The sequence below is a fragment of the Giraffa tippelskirchi genome, chromosome 6, assembly GCF_054371585.1.
Source record: "Giraffa tippelskirchi isolate mGirTip1 chromosome 6, T2T-mGirTip1v1.2.pri, whole genome shotgun sequence".
Taxonomy (NCBI): domain Eukaryota; kingdom Metazoa; phylum Chordata; class Mammalia; order Artiodactyla; family Giraffidae; genus Giraffa; species Giraffa tippelskirchi.
In genome coordinates, this window is record NC_137280.1 from 73,871,714 (window position 1) to 73,892,179 (window position 20,466).

General features: G+C 46.9%; 1 protein-coding gene across 50 annotated transcripts in view; it reads right to left on the bottom strand.

Moving 5' to 3' along the window:
* Positions 1 to 20,466, bottom strand: part of PTK2 (protein tyrosine kinase 2) — a 194,072-nt gene that overhangs the window by 50,904 nt on the left and 122,702 nt on the right. For 36 of the 50 annotated variants that reach the window (XR_014057697.1, XR_014057696.1, XR_014057698.1 and 33 more), the window contains 2 exons: positions 18,364 to 18,416; positions 1,335 to 1,391 (listed from right to left, as the gene is read on the bottom strand). Coding sequence is in view for 42 of the 50 variants with exons in the window: in XM_081504175.1 (XP_081360301.1) it covers positions 1,335 to 1,391; positions 18,364 to 18,416 (110 nt within the window). In the remaining 8 variants the exon portion in view is untranslated. Of the gene's footprint in view, positions 1 to 1,334; positions 1,392 to 7,267; positions 7,286 to 8,270; positions 8,355 to 18,363; positions 18,417 to 20,466 lie in introns of all 50 variants that reach the window. The other 14 variants (XM_081504146.1, XM_081504157.1, XM_081504143.1 and 11 more) reach the window with 2 other exon arrangements.

Consider the following 20,466-nt stretch of genomic DNA (forward strand, 5'->3'; position numbering starts at 1 on the left):
CCTTGCTTAGAAATAACTAATAGCAATTAAGTTAACAACAACAAACTCGGAGAGTACATTTCAGTATTTACTTTGTCCAGTATTTTGACTACAAACATGAGTCAAAAAAGAGGACCATACACAAGTGACAACACAAGTGATGTCCTCAGTTAACGCAACGTGATATACAATGCTTTGCATTTCTACTCCATAAACCCCTTACACGATAACCCATTTTTCTGGGGTTTAGATAAAAGCCGTGTGGGACATTTACTACTCAACTATGAATAATATACGAATAAAAATTTGTATAGTCTGCAAGAATATACAAAAGACTAAGTGGCTAACCAAACCTTGAAACCAAAATTTAAACATTTCTCCAAATTGCTACCGTGAGTCAGAGTAAACCCATTTAAGTCTCAACTCTTGCCTCCGTTTCAAATTACCAACCCAGGAGCCCTTAGAAGGAAGTTCAGCCCCCACCCCAACCCCACCTTTTCCCCCGCAGGATAACCCATCCCTGAGTGGACTGGGCTATTTCTCTTTATTTTGGTAAATCTCCTCAACATGTGTAGGAAATTTGAGAACAACTTTTAAAATATTTATACAACAAGGTAAGGCACCTGAAACATTTTATAAACACACATAGCTGAGTATCCTGAAACCAGGATATTAGATGTGAATTATTAGGCCTCGAAGGCTTAAGGTGGACTCCTCATCAAGCCTGTTTTAAGAGGTAGGGTTAACTTTTTTTTTTTAAACTGAGACACGCCCTTGAAATTTTCAAGAGCTGGGACTATATACACCCCACCTGGAGAGCTGGGGCTCCCAGGCTCTCCTCACCAGTACAGCACACTGCAGAGAAGAAGAGGGTGACACTGCCCGGCTGCTGGGCAGTGGAGTCCTGCTCTCCCCACACCTCCCACTCTGAGCTGGAAGGACTGGATGCAGGAAGCTCTTTGTAATTGCTTAGTCAGGGGCAATAAGAAATGAAACCTCAGAGGGGAAATGTGATTCATTAAAAGGTGTGCATTCAAAGAACCGCGTGTGTGTGTGTTTAAATACTAATTTCCTACAGAGAGGAAATGCTTTAATCATTAAAGGTTATATATTATCACAGAGCAAGAACACAAGCATACAAAATCCCCATAACTGAACTGACTTACGATAGATATGTGAGTTTCAGGCTTCTGACCTGGCAGTGGGCACGGAAGGCTGCAGAGAGTATTTCTACTATGAACTCAATAAGGTATTAAAAACAGTTGTAAAAGGACAATAAACACTTAAAACATTTAAACGCGAGATCTTTAAAACTCTGTCAGAGGTGAGCAGGAGCAAAACCAGGAGCTACTCACTGGAGGGCATGGTGTAAGTGTCCTCTTCATCTATGATCTCAGCATAATCGTCTGTTTCTGCAGGAGAGGAGACACGTATGTTGGAAGAGGTTAAATCTCCGACCCCCTGGCCTTGAACTAATTTGAAAAGGCAAAATGATCTGCCTGCATCCCCTGCTATGCTGACATATTCTTAAAACATCATTACTCAATTTTTGCTCACACACGAGTCATTTATGGAAATAAAGGTGACATCATGGTCCACCATGTCATAATACACAGACTTGTTCCTCAGAGAGCACACAGAGTGACACAGAAAACCCTTGTGGCAAACAGAAGACAGGAAACGACTGTGTGCACGACTCCAACGCATCAAGCGGTCAGGGCTGACCGTGAAGCCCCGCCTCACTACACCGAGCACATGCATGAAGCCGCACTGCCGTCTACTGGAGCTTCTCCAAGCACAGCTCAGACTTCATTCGCAATCAGACCTCACAGCGTATTCTGCATGTTCTTCGGAAAACAAAATGGCACGTGGACGTTTGAGATTAGCTGGGCTAACTTACTTCATCTGTTCAGGGTGAAAGCAACCCAGGAATTGCTCTTGTAACTTTTCACTCAGATATTTGAACAGTGTATATTCATGTCAAAAGAGTAAAAGATGTGTCAAAAATAATAAAATCAGAATAGCATAGAAAGCGAGTTCTTCTCTGGTGTAATGTCAAGGAGTTCCAATGCTTCCACTAATTCCTCTCAGTAATGCAGGAACTTAACGACCCACCTCCATATTAATGGGGGGAAAACTCCTTTTGAGGAAAACATACACTCACTTGGATAATAATTACACTGAAAAATCACTCAGGTCTTCTCTGTTTTTCTCATTCTGGAAAGAGGAAAACCTTGAGTAGCTCTGTGCACAGGGATTAAGCTGCTAGGCCAGGAGAGAAGGCTATAAGTTCTAAAGAATTGAAAGTTCTCTCTTCTGTGCTGCCATTTTTACTTCATTCAGATATTAAAATTATAGAAACCAAAGACAATAGAGACTATATACTGTCCATAGTCACTAGGATGTCAACTGTTCTGCATACTGTTATGCTAACAACTGAGATCAAATGTAAGATAGTTGGAAGAATTAATTTCTTAATTTGTCATCATCACTAAAAGTAATTCAAGTAACAACAAATTCAACTGGCAGAAGATAAAGTCCATAAACAGGCATTCCTTTAGGCATTTAGCAAACGTGACCTATTCCTAAGTCCTGTATGACAGGTGGATAATTTAAGTTATTCTTACGTGTTTATAAATATTACTACTTTCAGGATTAAAGGAAAAACTTATTTAATCTACCCCACACCTTACATTCCTACATTTCTCCCTGCTGTCCTGTCCTCAGGGGACACCAGGAGCGGGTGGTGGTTTCTAGGTCCACAGCCTTGCTCTTGTGTAAGGTAGCCAAGCGGAAACTGTGAAACGAGATTTGGGGACAGAGTGTGCCACTAAGGCCCGGGTAAGGAAGAGGACTAAGTGGAGGACTGTGTCAGGCTAAGGCCCCCAGACGGACACTCAGCCATCCACACTGTCTGCAGTGTGGCGACTTGATTTTCTGCAACCACAGACCCACCCTCACGATCCTTTTTCACATAAACCAAACAACCCCTTAGAGGGAAAGCACATTAGCTGACCCTGAGGAGGCCGGATTCTGCAGCAAAACTGCCCAGAGCTCTGGCCTTGCCTCCCTCCCACTAGCCGCCCCGTTACCAGAGCTGCCCTGGAGTCATCATCAGCCCCTGCCCTGGGCTCTCGGCTCCACTAAGAAGATGTCAAGGGCCTGGGACTTGGTGGGCTTCCCAGGGCCACCGGGGTCACTGTCTGCTGCCTGGGTGCCACCTGCTCAGAGACCCCTCCTGGCTCCCAGTCACTCTCAATCACGCTGCCCAATGTGCTTTCCTCAGGGACTGTCACTACCAACTCTCTGATGGTCCTCTGGTTCTTTGACAACTGTCTGCCCCATCGGGAGCAGAGCCCCCAGGGCAGCAGGCCATGCTGCATCTCATCTACTGTCGTGTTCTCAGCCTGCACACCAGAGCCGGCACAGGGGAGGCACCCGGGGAGCACTCACTGAAGAGCAAGCAGGCGTGCACTCCAGTCATGCGGGGAGCCAGGCCATGCAGAGCTGCACGTGGGCGCCCACAGCCCCCTGTCTGGGCACCTGTCCGTGCTTCAGCGCTGCCCTCACGTGTCAGAGGAGAACACATTGGCCTGCGGGGGTTGTCATGAGGGTTACAGAGAAGCACGTCAAGCTGTGGTGGGCCCTGCAGACGACAGCTGACTGAGGGCTGGGATCTCCTTGGTGCCCTCCACTTCTGAGGCCTCCCTGGCAGAAGCCTGCCTGGTGGGGCTGCAGCGGCTCCCAGGACTGCCTCTTTATAAAACCCTCAGCAGAGAGACAACCTCTGAACTGGCTCTCAGGGAGAAAGAAGATGACGGCTCATACATCAGGCTGGCACACAAAACTGATCTGGGAAAAAACCAAGCTGCATACACTTTAGTTCACACCATCACAAGAAAGAGTCTGCATTCTTGTCTTTTGGTGCTATGTGAATGCTGCAAAAAAAAAGCTATGGATTATCCAAAACACCTGGGCATCACTCGTGATGAATGTGGGTGTGGATACTGTGATGTCAGGTGAACAGGGAGTTCTTGCTGCTGTGTTCTTCACAAGCTGGTTCTCACGTGGCAGGGTCAACACTGGTGAAGGCACGTGCACCTACAAAGGTTTACCATGACCTTCTATACAGGGCTTTTCAAGGGAGAATACTTGGTGTATTTCTCCAAAAACTCTTGATATGGATTTGGTTCTATTTTCCATTTTTCTTTCCTGGTTTTAGGATGATGCGCTCATACGACACTGATATGAGAGGTACTTTTACATACTCAATGGTCCCTGAACAACTGGAGTCCACCCTAAAACCGCCTGGCCCCCAAATAAACTCATGATAGGAGGAAAACATAAGGGAAAACGAGGCAGGTTGAAAGATCTCGGCACAAATGAAGGGAAGAGCTGTGTGTGCTCCACTTAATCATGGTGGTCACGACTAATGGAGACCTGGGCACCTGCCAGACAGCATCACGAACAACTGCACGCACCGTTGCTCAACCTCGGGAAAATCGTACACGGTGGGTCCCGCCCTCATCATCCTGTTTCCCAGGCTGGAACCTGAGGCCCCCAGAGGCCCCGAAGCCTCTCACGGCCCCACGCCCCTCTGTGCGGCTGGCACTGTGAGCAGCCTCCAGGAAGGCGCCCGGGCCGCCGCACTCCGAGCTCTGCTCTTTGTCACCTCCCGCGTTTCTGGGGACTTCGACTTGTGAGACCAGACCCCCTGTGCCTTGAGACCTCAGCATGCTCCCCTAAGCATGCTCGGGGACTTCACCCCCAATGTGGGTGCAGCTCTGCTCCAGGGCTGTGCCCAGGCATGCTTTTGTGGGTCTGTGCTCGTAGGAGACAATTTCAGATCATGAGTTGAGTATTTCAACATGAACACCCTGAAAAAATGGAGGCCTCTGAAACCATGGGTAACACTGTAATCTGAAAGGTTTTTCAGACCATGAGTTGAATATTTCAAAATAAACACTTTGAAAAATGGTGACCTCTGAAACCCCGGGTAACACTGTAATTTACAGTGTTTGGTGTCACAACATGTGGTAAAATAAAAATGATGGGAAGACGTGTTAAAAGGACAGAAATTGACAACTCAGAAATGAGGAGAGAAAAGTACCAAGTTCTTATTTTCAAAGAAGGTGAATGAGACCTAGTAAAGTCACTCCGGAAACCATGGACGTGCACACATGTCATGCTCTGTCATATAAGGGCCTGATGCCTCTGGAGTCCCTGTGAAGGGTCAGTCTGGAGAGCGAGAGGGACAGGGCAGTGGACACTTGGCTGTAAATACCAGAACTAGACCAGGTTCTGCAGCCACCAACCTCCCAGGTATGCTCAGTCCCCTCACGGGGAAGGGGGCAGGCGGTGCGAGCCTGTCCCCACCTCCACTGGCCAGGCCTGCTGCCCTCGGGGGGCCTGAGGACGCACCGCCCCCAGAGCAGCGCGTGCACAGGGACTCCACTGCCCAGCAGGTTCAGTGTGACCCAGCGATGTCACAGCTCCTCACGCCACCTGGACAGGGAAACCTGCCGTCAGCCTTGGAGGCCACGGGGTGGCAGGCGGACGGGGTGGGAGGCAGGGGGAAGAGGGCCTTCAGGAAGCCAGGAAGGGTGCTGCCTTGCTCTGTGACGTTAACCAGCTCTGTGACCTGCACCAGAGTCGGCACACATTTTCTGTACAAGGTCAGAGAGTAGCTATTTTAGACTCGCTGCTCAGTCTCCACCGCAACCACTTAACTCTGCCGCTTAAATTGCAGGGGTGAACAGACTGGTCATGACTGAAGGTATGACTGTGTTCCAATAAACTTACTGATGGGACATGGAAATCTGAATTTCACATAGTTTTGATGCCACAGATACTATTCTTTGATTTTCCTCTCAATCATTTAAAAAAATATAATAATCCTTCTTAGCTCAAGGAGCAATACAAAAACAGGGGTGGCCTATAATTGGACCTTGGGCCTTAGTTTGTGGATCCCTGCCTTAGACTCAGGGGTTAAACCCTTAGGGCTCAGCATATTCACCTGTAAAATGAGGATAATAATATTCACCCTGATTCATAGCACTGGGAAATCCAAATGTGGGGAAAATTGTACAAAAAAATGTTTTCTTTAGATAAACACCGTGGTAATAACCACTTGCTTGTACTCATCTGTTTAAATTTGTATGCTTTCACAGCAATCCTCACAACAACCACCGAGGCCTTCTACACGTGAAGACTCCAGGGGGCAAGTGCTTTGCTGCAGGTCACCCAACTGGTCAGCTGGCGAGGCTGGAGCCTGGGCCCTGGCCGCTCATCCAGCAGTCCTGGACAGCCCTCTCACCCCTCTGCTCACCAGTGAAGACAACACTTAGCTATGCTCTGAATCCCTGCTGGGGGACTCGGCAGTCACACAGATAAAGGGCAGACACACGGGGAACCCTCCGCGGAGGAGCTGCCAACCAGCCACCACCAAGCACTCAGCGGGACACAGAGCCTAGAACTTCCGGCTGCAAGTCCCAGGAGGCAGACACACTCTCCCACTCACATTTAGTTCAGATCTTTCACTGCAAGCGCTTTGCTCATAAGGATCATGTCACCAACCTGACAGACAGGAGCACAGACAGAATCCTCAGTGAAAGTATTTTTTTCATTGAATAGTGAGGAAAAGTGTAATTCCCCTAAATTTTAGTTTATAAAATCTCACTCCTTATTATAAAAGAGTACAAAGCTTCATGCAGGCAGCACACAAAGGAAATGAAAAACAAGACACTACACGTGACTTTTAAATTTCTAGTTTATGAAGTGGTGTCATCAACTGCCTGAAAAATAACAACTGCTGACAGTTCCTTAGTTGCTTTAGTCTCTGTGACTCTTAGAAATCACTTTTCCTTCTTTCCTTCCTGCCACACCACTCCCGACTAAATATCACTACACACACGAATGTGGGAAAGTGTGTGCCTCTCCCATTTACTGAGAAATGAAACAGTTTTGACAATTTACCTTTACCTCTAGTTCTAATAATGAGATCTCTCAAATTCTCTATGAATATACACTACTCAAGTTTACCACTGAGACGTGGTAAAGAAACTGATGGTGACCCTTTTTGGGTTGAAGCCCTGAACAACTCTAAAGAGATCATCGGTTCACAGCATCATTTGTTTCATACTTGGATCACCGGTTCACACCATCACTTTTTTCATACATGTTCTGTTGGATCTAAGCCACATTTTGCCTTTCATTAAAAACTGAGTGGTATTTATATCCATAAATAATTATCTCACATTAGCAACACAAATGTGAAAATAAATATTACCGTCCCCACTAATTTCATCTGTGGATCCGGGTGGCATGCAAAGAAAGGGAGAGGAAGGGAAAAGGGAGGGGAGGAGAGAGAGGAAGGGAGGGGGAGAGAAGGGAAAACACTATTAAAATGACAAGCAAATCAAAGTGTAAGGAAAACACAAAAACCACCCCCCCCAGTCTAATTCAAAAGGTAAAAGAAAGACTGTAGGATGCAGGAGTAAGCATGTTTACTTGACTCGAGGGCATTAGTGCGAGTTTGAAGCCTCCTCACATTACCCCAGGTAAACAGCAGTTGAGGTGTGTTTCTGCCACATTAAGCAAAGCTAATTTGATTGCTTCTCACCATTAAATGTTAAAGACAACTCTACTATTCTCACAAGGAACGTGCATCCTCTTGGACAGAAATGAGAACTGCGGGTCATTAGTGTGTGCGCAGGGAACAGCCCTCAGAAGGCCTCCTCCAGGGAGCCCCAGGGCTCCCGCTGCTCCTCCTGGGGCTCTGGCGATGCACTTCCACTCACATCTACAGTGTCTGCAGAAGGACCATCCCAGTTACTACGCCCTCATCATCTCCCTCTCCTAGATAACGCTTCCGGGGCCCTGGCTGCCCGTTCTATGCAGCATCCCTGATATCTGCCCAAGAAGCAAGCGAGGAGACCCCAGGGCTTACTGGGACCATCCTCCTCCATCACTCACATGCCGTGTTAGGAAACCCACGAGGCAAAGGTATGGTACCTGCCAGCCCCTTTGGGAAAACATTGAGATCACACAGGAAGAGACTTCTTGCCCTGTCATGCATTTAAACACCAGTGAACAGGCAAAGAGTCTTCTATCAGGAGGGCGGCCCAGAGACAGTCACCTCGAACCCCGGCCTACAGGCCCCTGCCGGGCAGCGGGCAGCACTACACTGACCCCGGGGCAGGCACCATCTACAAGCATCGTTAGACTGCCGCCTGGCTGCTGTGGTCAGCTGTGGTTAAGAGGAGAGCCTGTGCAAAAGCTGAGTGCAGTACCCGCAGAAGGAGGTTCGTGGGCACAGAAGACCAAGGGGAGGAAGCGCCTAGCCTTCTTAACCTTAGGTTGGCAGTGACTGACTCCTTATACAGAGGCAGGAGGAGGGAAGAGAAAAACAGAAACACATTATTTCAATGCCAGAGAAAACTTATGTTATATTGTAAGGCATAGCTATAAAGACAAGTACAAAGTTGCATGCTTTTCTGTGACTACTGGTACACTTGATTTCTTAATATAATTGACTTGAGAAACATATTAATATTTTAAAATGCAGTTTTCCCTCTTAGGAAAGAGTAGCACTAGACACTGAAACTTTAAGCAAGACATGAAGAGGTCAGTCAGCTCCACAAAGCCAGCAGAGCGAGCAAAGGTACAGATGCCTTTACAAAGAACAAAACTGGCACATAATGAAACAAGACAAACAACAAAGACCAATAAACACAAGCTTCTTGTGAACATCTAACATGCAACCACAAAGAAAGTACTGTGGAAAACTAGTAGTTCTTGATTTGTGAAAGAGCTTTATGAGCAATTTCCCCAAAACCATCAGCAATGACACAGACCTTAAGTGTATACCTCAAATAAACTGCTTTCACATAAAAAACTGGAGGTATCTGAACACAAGGCTTCGAAGCCCTCAGTTTACCAGCATCTGCTCCTCATTCACTGTCATCCATGCACTGAAAACTCCCTTGAAAGTCAACTCTCTATTAGGCACTTGCTGGCTAAACGAGAAACATGCCAGCCCTCCTGGAGCACCCAGGACAGTAGAACAGAGACATGACAACTGCAGTATGGTGAGGGCAACAGCAGACATGTCACGGTGGAGTCAGTACAGGGCGCCACAACGCTCTAATATGCAGGGGTGACACCACGTGCCAGAAGACACAGCTGGCGCACAAGCTTAGTTGAAGATCCACAGGGTCCCGTCAAGAAAGGTGAGGACTCCAGGGGTGGGCCCGGGCAGGGCAGGGGTCAGGACGAAGACAGTGGCAGCTTACAGCCATCAGGCCACATGTTAGGAGCGGAAACAGAAGAATGGAAACAACCTGTCACATTTCCACAGGGTGTACTGTGATCTCAACAGCGTGAGACGTCGAGATCTGCCCACCTGCCTCCCTCAGCCCATATTCAACTTCCTGACCAAACTCCTCTCACCCTTAATGACCAGGGTAATGACCAGGAAATTCAGGAATACGGGGGCCAGAGTGCGACTTGCTCAGCACAGCGTTCCAGAACTGCAACTGGCCAGACCCAGGGCGTGGGACGCGGTGTAAGGGACGTGATTTCCTCCACAGATAAAATACAGACAGCACACAGAGACTGGAGGGGGACACGGCAAGTTCACCCAGCACTACCTGTCTGACCCCTGACTGGACGACACCAAGTGTTACAATGCCTTAACCAAGGAATCTCAACACGGACTGGACAGTAGGCATTAAGGAATTACTGTTAACTTTCTTACAGTATAATAAAATAGCTTTTAAAAAGTCTTCATCTTCTAGAAACATTTATAAATTACTATGCCTTAGAGGTGCTTTAAGACAATCAGAGGTGGTGTTTTAGTCACTAACTTGAGTCCAACTCTTTGCAAGTCCATGAACTATATAGCCTGTCAGGCTCCTTTGTCCGTGGGACTCTCCAGGCAAGAATACTGGAGTAGGTTGCCATTTCTTTCTACAGGGGATCTTCCTGACACAGGGATTGAACCCAGGTCTCCGGCGTTGCAGGCAGACTCTTTACCAACTGAGCTACAAGGGAAGACAATCAATGAGGAGTAAGTGGGTGGAGGCAGGGATGAAATGACTGGATTTTAGTTACTGAATCTGGGTGATGAGTAGCTGGAGAATCACTACATAGTTTTACTCTCTCTACTTTTATATTATATTTGGAAATTCCCAGGATAAGGAGTTAAAAAGCTAAAAGTTCAAAAGCAGAACAATATCCATTCATCCACATGGTCCCTTGCTTATAAAAATATCATATACATTTTATCTTATGTCATGCAGTTTGATTTTTAATAAATTCCACAATTATTATGCAGCCATGACACATGACTAGAAAGCCATAAATTCCAGAATTTATATTTTAAAAGTTTCAAGCCTTCCTTTAAAATTTTCTCTATGAAGGAAAAAAAACAAACAAACCCAAAAATTTGGTCTTCGGACAATATCTGTTTTTATATTTAATATGATGATACTTGGGCTTCTTGTATTAATAGCAATAAATTTTAAGAACAATATCAAAATTTATTCATTCAGTTCATTTCAGTCGCTCAGCCGTGTCTGACTCTTTGCAACCCCATGGACTGCAGGAGGCCAGGCTTCCCTACCCATCACCAACTCCCAGAGCTTGCTCAAACTCACGTCCATTGTGTCAGTGATGCCATCCAACCATCTCATCCTCTGTTGTCCCCTTCTCCTCCCGCCTTCAATGTTTCCCAGCATCAGGATCTTTTCCAATGAGTTGGTTCTTCACCATCAGGTGGCCAAAGTATTGGAGTTTCAGTCTCATCATCAGTCCTTCCAATGAATATTCAGGACTGATTTCCTTTAGGATGGACTGGTTGGATCTCCTTGCAGTCCAAGGGACTCTCAAGAGTCTTCTCCAACATCACAGTTCAAAAGCATCAATTCTTCAGTGCTCAGCTTTCTTTATAGTCCAACTCTCACATCCATACATGACTGCTGGAAAAACCATAGCCTTAACTAGACGGACCTTTGTTGGTAACGTCTCTGCTTTTTAACATGCTGTGTAGGTTGGTCATAGCTTTTCTTCCAAGGAGCAAGCATCTTTTAATTTCATGGCTGCAGCCGCCATCTGCAGTGATTTTGGAGCCTCAAAAATAAAGTCTCTCACTGTTTCCATTGTTTCCCCATCTATTTGCCATGAAGTGATAGGACCAGATGCCATGATCTTAGTTTTCTGAATGTTGAGCTTTAATCCAACTTTTTCACTATCCTCTTTCACTTTCATCTAGAGGCTCTTTAGTCCTTCTTTGCTTTCTGCCATAAAGGTGGTGTCACCTGCGTATCTGAGGTTATTGATATTTCTCCTGGCAATCTTGAGTCCAGCTTGTGCTTCATACAGCCCAGCATTTTTCATGATGTACTCTGCTTATAAGTTGAATAAGCAGGGTGACAATATACAGCCTTGACGTACTCCTTTCCCGATTTGGAACCAGTCTGTTATTCCATGTCCAGTTTTAACTGTTGCTTCTTGACCTGCATACAGATTTCTCAGGAGCAAGGGGAATAAGGTGGCTCATCAGCCAAATACTCTCAAACCCCAGCCACCGTGAGGCACACTTTCGTCCAGGCCAGAGCTCGGAACATACAGGTCAGAGTGCTCTTGAGGAAGAAGCACCGCACAGCCCTTTAATGAGCGGGGCCAACAAGGAGCAGCAGGGCACACTCTACTCTGGAAACTACGTCCACAGGGCCGAGGACAGATCTGTGGCCTGGAAGGAGTTTACCCGAGTAAATATCCTCTAAATTTCTGTTGCACTCATGATTGCTCTGATCTCATTAGGGTTCTTTTTAATCCGAAAGTGCCCCCAGCATGTGTCTGCCTGTCTCCAGCCTGCAGCTAAGAAGCAGGAAGCCAGCCTGGCTCTGGGTGCTTCTTCAGGGCATTAGTCTACAACACATGCTGTGGATAGTTCAGGACCCATGGGCCTCCTGGAGAAGCCAGAGAGGAGAGGGCTGCAATCAGCAGCCTCAAATCTCAAAAGAGGCAAAGGGAGTCCAGACACTGTAACAATGGTTAGAAGAGGGAGAGTCCAAATGCTGTAAAGATGGTGGGAGGAGGGATGCTGGGAGGAGGGAGACAGCACAGGGGGGTGGGGGGCAAAGGTATTCTGCCGATCACGACTTCCTCATTCAGGTACAAAAACGATCAGTCACCCTGCCCTCACCCAGCCAGAGACCGCTAAACATCTCTCCTAACCCCACACTGACTGCAGGACTCTAGCTGTGATTGTCGGAATCAGAAGAATTTCCAGTAAGACAAATACTATGAATAAGTCAAACCTCCAAGACTTACCGCATGAGTGAGTGAATGCAAGTCGCTCAGTTGTATCTGACTCTTTGTGACCCCATGGACTATACAGTCCATAGAATTCTCCAGGCCAGAATACTAGAGTGGGTAGCCTTTCCCTTCTCCAGGGGATCTTCCCAACCCAGGGATGGAACCCAGGTCTCCCACACTGCAGGCAGATTCTTTACCAGTTGAGCCATCAGTGCACATAAAAACCATCAGTAGCATTAGTTTGATTAAATTATGTCATAAGGCACATAATTTACAAAAATTAGCTTCACATGTATTAGGCCAGCAATCCCCAACTTTTTTGGCAACAAAGACTAGATTCATGGGAGACAGTATTTCTATGACTCAAAGGGAGGGGGTGACTCAGGCAGTCATTTGAGTGATGGGGGGCAGTAGGTGAAGCCTGGTTCCCTCGCCTGCAGCTCACCTATTCCTGTGCAGCCTGGTTCCTAACAAGCTGAGGACCCAAGGACAGGTACCGGTCCACAGTCTGGGGGGTTGGGGACCCCTGTATTAGGTGAGAGCACTCTAAATTAGGGCACTTAAAAAAATTCCTAAAAGCTTTCCTTTAAATCAACCTTTCAGTATAGATGGAGGCTACCTTCTAAATCAGAGTGTTACCAAAAGTGAAACTAGGATGTAAACCAGATGAAAGAAACTCATTCAAACTTGAAGGCAGGGCAGACATTTGGATTCCAACAGAACGGTCAGAGATGAGTCAACACTATGCTACTATGCTATTGCTATTCCTGATAAATGGAAGAAAAACCACCCTTGAAATCGGACTCAAGACTCTTTCAGGAAAATACTCCTCCCTTCTCACACCGACACCTCCCGTCTTCCAACAACTAGGTGTGGTCTGATGAGAAGACAATGGGTTTCAGAGCCCAGATCTGGGTTTCCAACAGGCTCTCTGCTTTGGCTAGCTACGTGAGCCACACCTCACCACCCCAGTTCACCTGTAAAGGGGGAAAAGGAGGAAGACCGTCCTGAGGCTTAAACAAGATAATGCTTGTGAGTGTGCATAATCTCTGAGCCTCATTCATATGTAAGTAACTACTTATATTTACAAAGCAGCGGCAGAGCCATGAATGAACAGCAGACTTAGTGCTTCAGAGACCGTGAGGAAAAAGGAGAAAAAAAATGCAATTATTATTGATAGCATCACTGACTCAATGCACATGAATTTGAGCAAACTCTGGGAGACGGTGGGACAGGGAAGCCTGGCGTGCTGCAGTTCATGGGGTCACAAAGAGTCGGACATGACTTAGCAACTGAACAACAACACATATACCACCTAATATTTTACAGGACTTCACAAACTACTTCTACATATATAAAATAGCTGCTTTAGAATTTGTAATGAAGCAGCTTAATGCAAATGACATTTATTTTGTTAACTTTTAGTTTAGGATAATTTTTAGTCACTGTATGTAATTTTAAATAGTAGGAATGATGCTGCAAGGTTAACAACTAAACCAGAAGAATCTGTTACAAAGCAAAAAAAAAAAATTTTTTTTTTTAATTTATAATAAACATCTCATCGCAAAGTATCACTACAGAGTGATACATGTGTTCACCACCAAGGACTCAGCAGAGACAATCAAACCAAACATTTCTAATGAAAGGAAAAGGTCATGGCCTTGGTTGTCGTGACAGACACAGAAGAGAGAACAGGGTCTTCTGATCACCAGCCCCGTCACCATGACCCAGACGTGTGACAGGAGCCACAGGCACACTGAAGTGGTCGTTACAGGTCACCTCCATTTCTGTTACACTTAAGGTCCCACTGCTTCACTAGAGGCCTGGTTATTTAAAACAGACAAACAGAACCTTGAAACACAAAAACCAACCGAAAACCAAAGTTTGTACCTTTGGAATATTTAAAATTCAGCTTCATTCACTGATTTTCCTTGGAAACAGCTGCATTCTGGGGAATCTTCACCCACACAAACGTTGCTCAACCCCTCACCCCCACTCCAAGTGCCCCTCTCTGACACACACAGACCCCTTAGGACAAGCGAAGGCTTCTCCACATAGTTCTAACTGTGCTCCAGAATAAACACGTTTCCTAAAATCATACGCATAAGCTACAAAAGTTGACTCTAGGCCCTCAGAGAAAGTGCCCAGGGAAATGCTCTATTCTGCTGGATATTTCTATAAACCAGCTCACCTCACACTTACATTAGAAAGAAATTCCAGATCTCAGAGACAAGACTGCATATACTCGACATGGACTGTAAACTAGTTCATCTCACACTTACGTTAGAGAGAAACTCTAGATCTCAGAGACAAGACTGAATACACTTGACATGGACTGAAACTGGACCCTACTGAGGATGGTCTGAAACTCCACTTCCTCACAAAGAGATACGCAGGAGGGCCTGGAACCCGTGATCATGATCTGGGGACTGTTTGCTGACATCCAGACTTAAGCCTTCCCACTGGCTGGCCTCCAGACCCCTTGCCCCAAACTGCCTAAGGGTGCGTGCAGAAAGGTTCACCGTGACCAGCTCTTGGGGAGGTCTGCGAGCCCAGCGGCTCTCGAGGTCACTACCCACTCTGAGGGTCCCTGCCTTTCTCCCTCTGTTCCCGCACCAGAGAGCAGTACTCCAAGCCCTAGCACCTCTCTGCACCTTGCTCGGGCAACCGATTCACCTAAAAACAATCCCTGAGCACTTTATCCCAGACAGTAACGAAAAATAGACCATGTCATGTCTATGATGGAGTTGTGGTCTAGGGGATAAGAAGGTTTCCAAACTCATTGTATCTACTTAAAGATTACCCACAATAGTGGCATGTATGGCAGACGAGACAACTCTAAGGAGAGTCCTGGAGTAGGCAGGGAGGGCTTCTAGGAGGTGGTGGCATCTGAAGCCAGCCTTAAAAGATTAGGGAAGAGCTTCTCAGTTGTGACTGTATAAAAAATAGGGGAATCAGGCAAGTCCCATTTTCTCCATCTTCCCAACTGATTCTTCATCTGTACTTGGGGTCATCTCCCTTAAATTGTTACTGAAAGGCAACACAGCCTAGAGGGCAATAATGACCTGAGTTCAGTCCTCACTCCATCGTTTTCAAGCAGTGTGACACTGAACGAGCCCGTTTACCTCTCTGAATTTCTTTCCTCCTGTCTGTGAAATGGGGAGACGATAAAGACCTTGGGAGGTCGTCACAGGGATTAACAAGGTGATGTTCAATGCTGTGCACAGCACCTTGAGTGCCTAATACAGAGAAGCCTGTCTCCTCTTCACTGGGTGTGCCCTCGCCTGCCCTGCCCCGGCCTCTCAGAGCTCTCTGGCTGGGGCTGAGTTCGCCAAGCTCCTGCTGCAGGGCCTGGTGCTCGCTGTCCCACAGTGTCTGCAGGCCCCAAGTCTCACTGTATTCAGTCAGCTGCTCAGAGAGATGTCCCTGGACACCCCCCTCACTCTCCATCTGCCTGCTTTATTTTAATTCAGCATCTCTGTCTCCTGCACAGAACATCAGCTGCACATGGGAGCACCCCAGCATCTGGAACAATGCCTCGCACAGGGCAGGCACTCGGCAGCATCTGATGATGGAATTTCTAAGACTGGACTAACAGCCACCTTGCAGGGTTTGCTGGGGTGGGATAGGATGCACTCTGACAGGAAAGCAGCTCACGACTGCTGGCCGCAGTCAGGCTGAGCCTCAGCCACCCACCCCACCATCCTGGAGGCAGATCGGCTCACGGCGTGGGGAATAGGCACGGCGCTCCACTGAGTCCGTGGGCGGCTGAGGTTAACCATAGCACACCGGCGTGGTTTCCAGGCTACCAGATAAGAAAGAATCTGGAGGTTTGGCAGACATCCTGGTCATCTAGGTGTCACCTTGACAGCTTATGAGCTAAGTGCAAGGCGCAGCCCTTGGCCAGCCATACTGCTGGGATGGCGCATTCAAGAGTCTCTGCACACTGTGAGTCCAACTCCACAGAAGGGAGTAAGTCACGAGCAGGGTGATGAAGGAGTAACAGGAATCTAAGAGGTAAGTCCCGTCACTAAATATTCATGGGACATGGAACATTCTTTGTGGCCTGTGAATGAAGGTTTGGAGGTTCCGTGAACCACCAAGGTGGTGGCCACGTGTGGAATAGCATCACTGACTCTGAAGAATGGAAAGATTTTGACATGTGATGATGAAAAGGATGTGCTGGCCGGTGGAGCAGTCCAAGCAGAACTACAGGGGGAAGGAGGTGGGCAGAAGGGCCGGACGCCCGACAGAACTGGGTGAAGACCCATGTGGAGGACAGGAGCGGGCTGGACAGGCAGGCTGTGCGGACACTGGGAAGCCTTGGGGCCGAGCTGAGCAAAGTTTCTGACCAGGGAATCACCTACTTACATTCAATAAACGGGGGAGCACCCCGAGAGCTGCTGTAGAGAAGGGGCTGCAGCGTGAACTCCAGTCGAGGGTGCCCGGGGAGGACAGTGAAGGTGGATCAGGACAGGGGTGCTGGGAGAGGTGACACCCACAGTGTCTTAACGGGCAGCTGTGGAAAAACGCTGAGGACGTGAGGAAATGGAAGAAACGAGACCCGGAGCTTCGTTACCACCCAGAGTCACGATGAGCCGGGCAGGGTGTGTCAGCTCCACATCGCATGGACGGCTGTGGAGCAGGGGGGTGCCCAGGATGGTGAAGACCACCAGTGCCTCCCAGGCCGGCTGCCTAGGCCTGCTTCCAGTCTAGCGGGGGAGGACTGGAGCACTCAGGAATGACTCAGTGCTGGCTCAATAGCCCCTCTTCTGTGCAGCACGGCACAAAACACCCTCTGATGCCCAGCAACTGCTAAGAGTCCTCCACCACCGGGCCACTCAGTGGGTGATGGCCTTTCTCTCCAACTAGATCACAACCCCGGGAGGGCCTGTTCCCTGCCTGCCGAACCTCCTGCCCCACCACAGACTGGAGATGCCGAGCTACTCAGCACCCGCGCGTCACCCCGGGGTGAGGGGAGGCCGCCGGCATCCGGCACCACCCAGCAGCACAAACTCCGGCACTGAACAGGTCTCCCCACATCAGGAAGGGGTTGACTCCTGAGCCGCAGGGCTCCCCACACACACTGGCCCCACGAGGTTCCTCACTAGAGCATCTTTGCTAAGAACAAAACCATGAATACCAACACGAATATTTCTTGAGAAGGGGGTTGTAGGATTTTGTGGATGATAATAAAAATAAACAATTGTATTTGTATGCTGGAACATTAACAAATAATTCAGTCATCAACTAGGCAAACGCACAAAACTAAATTTTAGGTAAAAATTCACTCAAGGTAAATTAAACTAACAGGAATTAGATTTCTTCTAAGTCAGACTGTCAGACACTAGAGTTTTAGGAAACTATTATTTTAGAAGTGTGACATAGATGAGAACATACTATATATGTGTGCATGTGGATATACATGTGTACGTATACATGCATATATACACATGTATAGCATATGTATTTTAAGATACCAAACCTGGGTCCATAGAAGATGCTTTTTCCCACCTTTCCTCTATTTTCCACATTTTTAAATGGGGGGAAAAGGCACATGTATTTTGAGAAACGTATCAAAGAAAGTACACCATGCTCATCACACCAGTAAATAGTTAAGATAATGCTTACGTCAATATCTTAACTATTTTTAAAAAAGCAATATTCAAACACCATTTTATGTTAATTGTTAACAAAAAAAGCTGTTTAAAAATGTTTCACATCTCTTGAACTTCAAAAAATAATAAATATACAAAGCATATTATGTTAATTTCTGAACTGCAAACATAAATTATAATGGCAACTTCGAAAGCAAACATTTTCACTCTAAATATAATTAACATGGCATTAAAACTGAAACATAACTTGGAATTCTAAGTAATTTGTGAGTAATCTAGTACTGTAAAATTATACAAATTTTAAAGTTATTTTTAAGTTTTAAAAATAAATAACTTTAATTCTTAACATTCATCAGCTAGCCTAGAAAGAAGTAATCCTCATAAAAACACATGAGGACTCCCTCCAACCGCTGTGGCACCCCCTGCCGCCCGCGCGGCCTCTTACCTGACACGGAGACCGCATGGGTGCGCACGCCCTGCTTCTCGCTGTTGGCCAGCCTGGAACAGAGGTGCAAAGCATGAGCGCCATGCTTTCCAGACCACGCCGCTGGCACGCACATGCACAGCAAGCCGCCCAGAATCAGGATGCTGTGCCCTCTCCCAGGGAGACGGCATAGTCCAGAGGGTGACTCTGTAAACACCAGACTCTACCGCCCGAGGCCCTTAAAGCCTGCTTTGATGTTTGAAAGACCAGAAGTGGAGACCAACGAGGGAAGGAACGCTGAACCTCAACACTCCTGAACGTGGTGCACATGGCTTGGATTACTTTAGATGCTGGGCTGAAAGGGGAGACACCCGGGACTGAGGAGTGCTCCAGACACAGCACTGGCCCTGCAACCGTTTAGAGCGTGTCCCAGAGCAGGCAGGACGCTGACACATACTGTCATTATTTACAGACTGACACAGGTAAGGTTAACGCATCTGGTTGTTTCATGAAATGGCTCAACAATGTTAGTGTTTTACACACACATCCACATAAAATAACATTTTGGACAAAGGTTTTAGCACTTTTTAAAAAAATCCAAGTATAATTCAATGTAAACTTTTTGGAAAAGCATAAAACACAGAGGAAAAAGGAACCCTACAGTCTTCAGGTGTCAAAATTATTTTGCTCTCTTCATAAAAGAAAACTTTTTTTCTGATACATAAGCATTTACTCTAGAAGTACTGAATAGAAATTTTCCTTAGTATACAGAATTTATATTGGAAATCTTGGAGCTTAATATATCCCTTTTGAGAACTAGAAATATTCAATAGGCATCTGCATAATCTCTAAGAAGTGTTAGTTGCTCAGTCGTGTCTGACTCTTTGCGACCCCCATGGACAGTAGCCCACCAGGCTCCTCCGTCCATGGGATTCTCCAGGCAATAATACTGGAGTGGGTAGCCATTCCCTTCTCCAGGGGATCTTCCTGACCCAGAGATTGAACCTGTGTCTTCTGCATTGCAGGCAGATTCTTTACCAACTGAATGACCAGGGAAGGTTTATAGTACAAAGCCATAGACTTCAGTTCTTTTACTGAATTTGCTACATGTTTGAAATGGTATCTGTATTATGAAAGTTTAACCAGAGTTTTCTAACAAACCACCAGCTCCTCTTCCACTGCAGCTACCTGACTGATTGTAACTCCCTCTCAACTGCATTTATCAGGAGGTCACAGACACACATTCCTAACACACAGGCCATATCCTCTGCCTCTGCTCTGCAGACAGGATGCTGGGTCGTCCACTGCTGTGGGCTGGGGCACTTTTCTGAACCAACCTGCTCACAAACGTGGGGATTTCATCACCTCTCTGATCAATGGCAATAACACGTCTGCTGCTCTGTGACTTGTGGAAACTCTGCTCCTCTAAAGTTTATTTTATTTGTTTCATTTTTCTAGTATCTGTTAGCACTTCTAACCTACTCCCTTATTCCTCACTTTTACATCTGTATTTACGATTCCTGTGTGTTTAATCCACAAAGTCATCTCTCAAAGACTTTCTACAACTGAAGATACTATGAGCACTAATTCCTTCCCTGATTTTATTAATAAATAAACATTAATAATTTAAATAAGTTAATATTTATTAATTTATAACATTAATGCATATCTATTAAATGTTGTTAGGTTTGTGAAACACAGCCTAAAAGCTGAGAGCTGGTCTCGCCCAGCCCACCACTCGCCCGCCCAGCCACTATCCTCCTACTGGGTGCCAGATCCTGTTCCGTGTCAGGTCTACACGCCCCCTGACCCCGGCCATCAGTGAGGCCCCAGGGTGAGAGCAGCAGAGAGGTGACTATTACTCCAGGTAAGTTGCGGAAAAACACAGGCTGCTTCTGGGACTGGGGTGATGGAGGGTTTTCAGAGGAGGTGATGCGGGGTGAGACCTGAGTAGGGCCCCGCCGAGGACAAGCTAGAGGGAAGGAGGGACATGGGCTCCAGGAGCTGAGGGGAGTTCAGTGTGGCTGAAGCTTGAGCGCGGGAGCAGAAGCGAGGCTGGAGGGGCTGGTGGGACGGCCGCACAGCCTCTCACCAGCCAGCTGAAGGATGTGGGCATTGATCTGA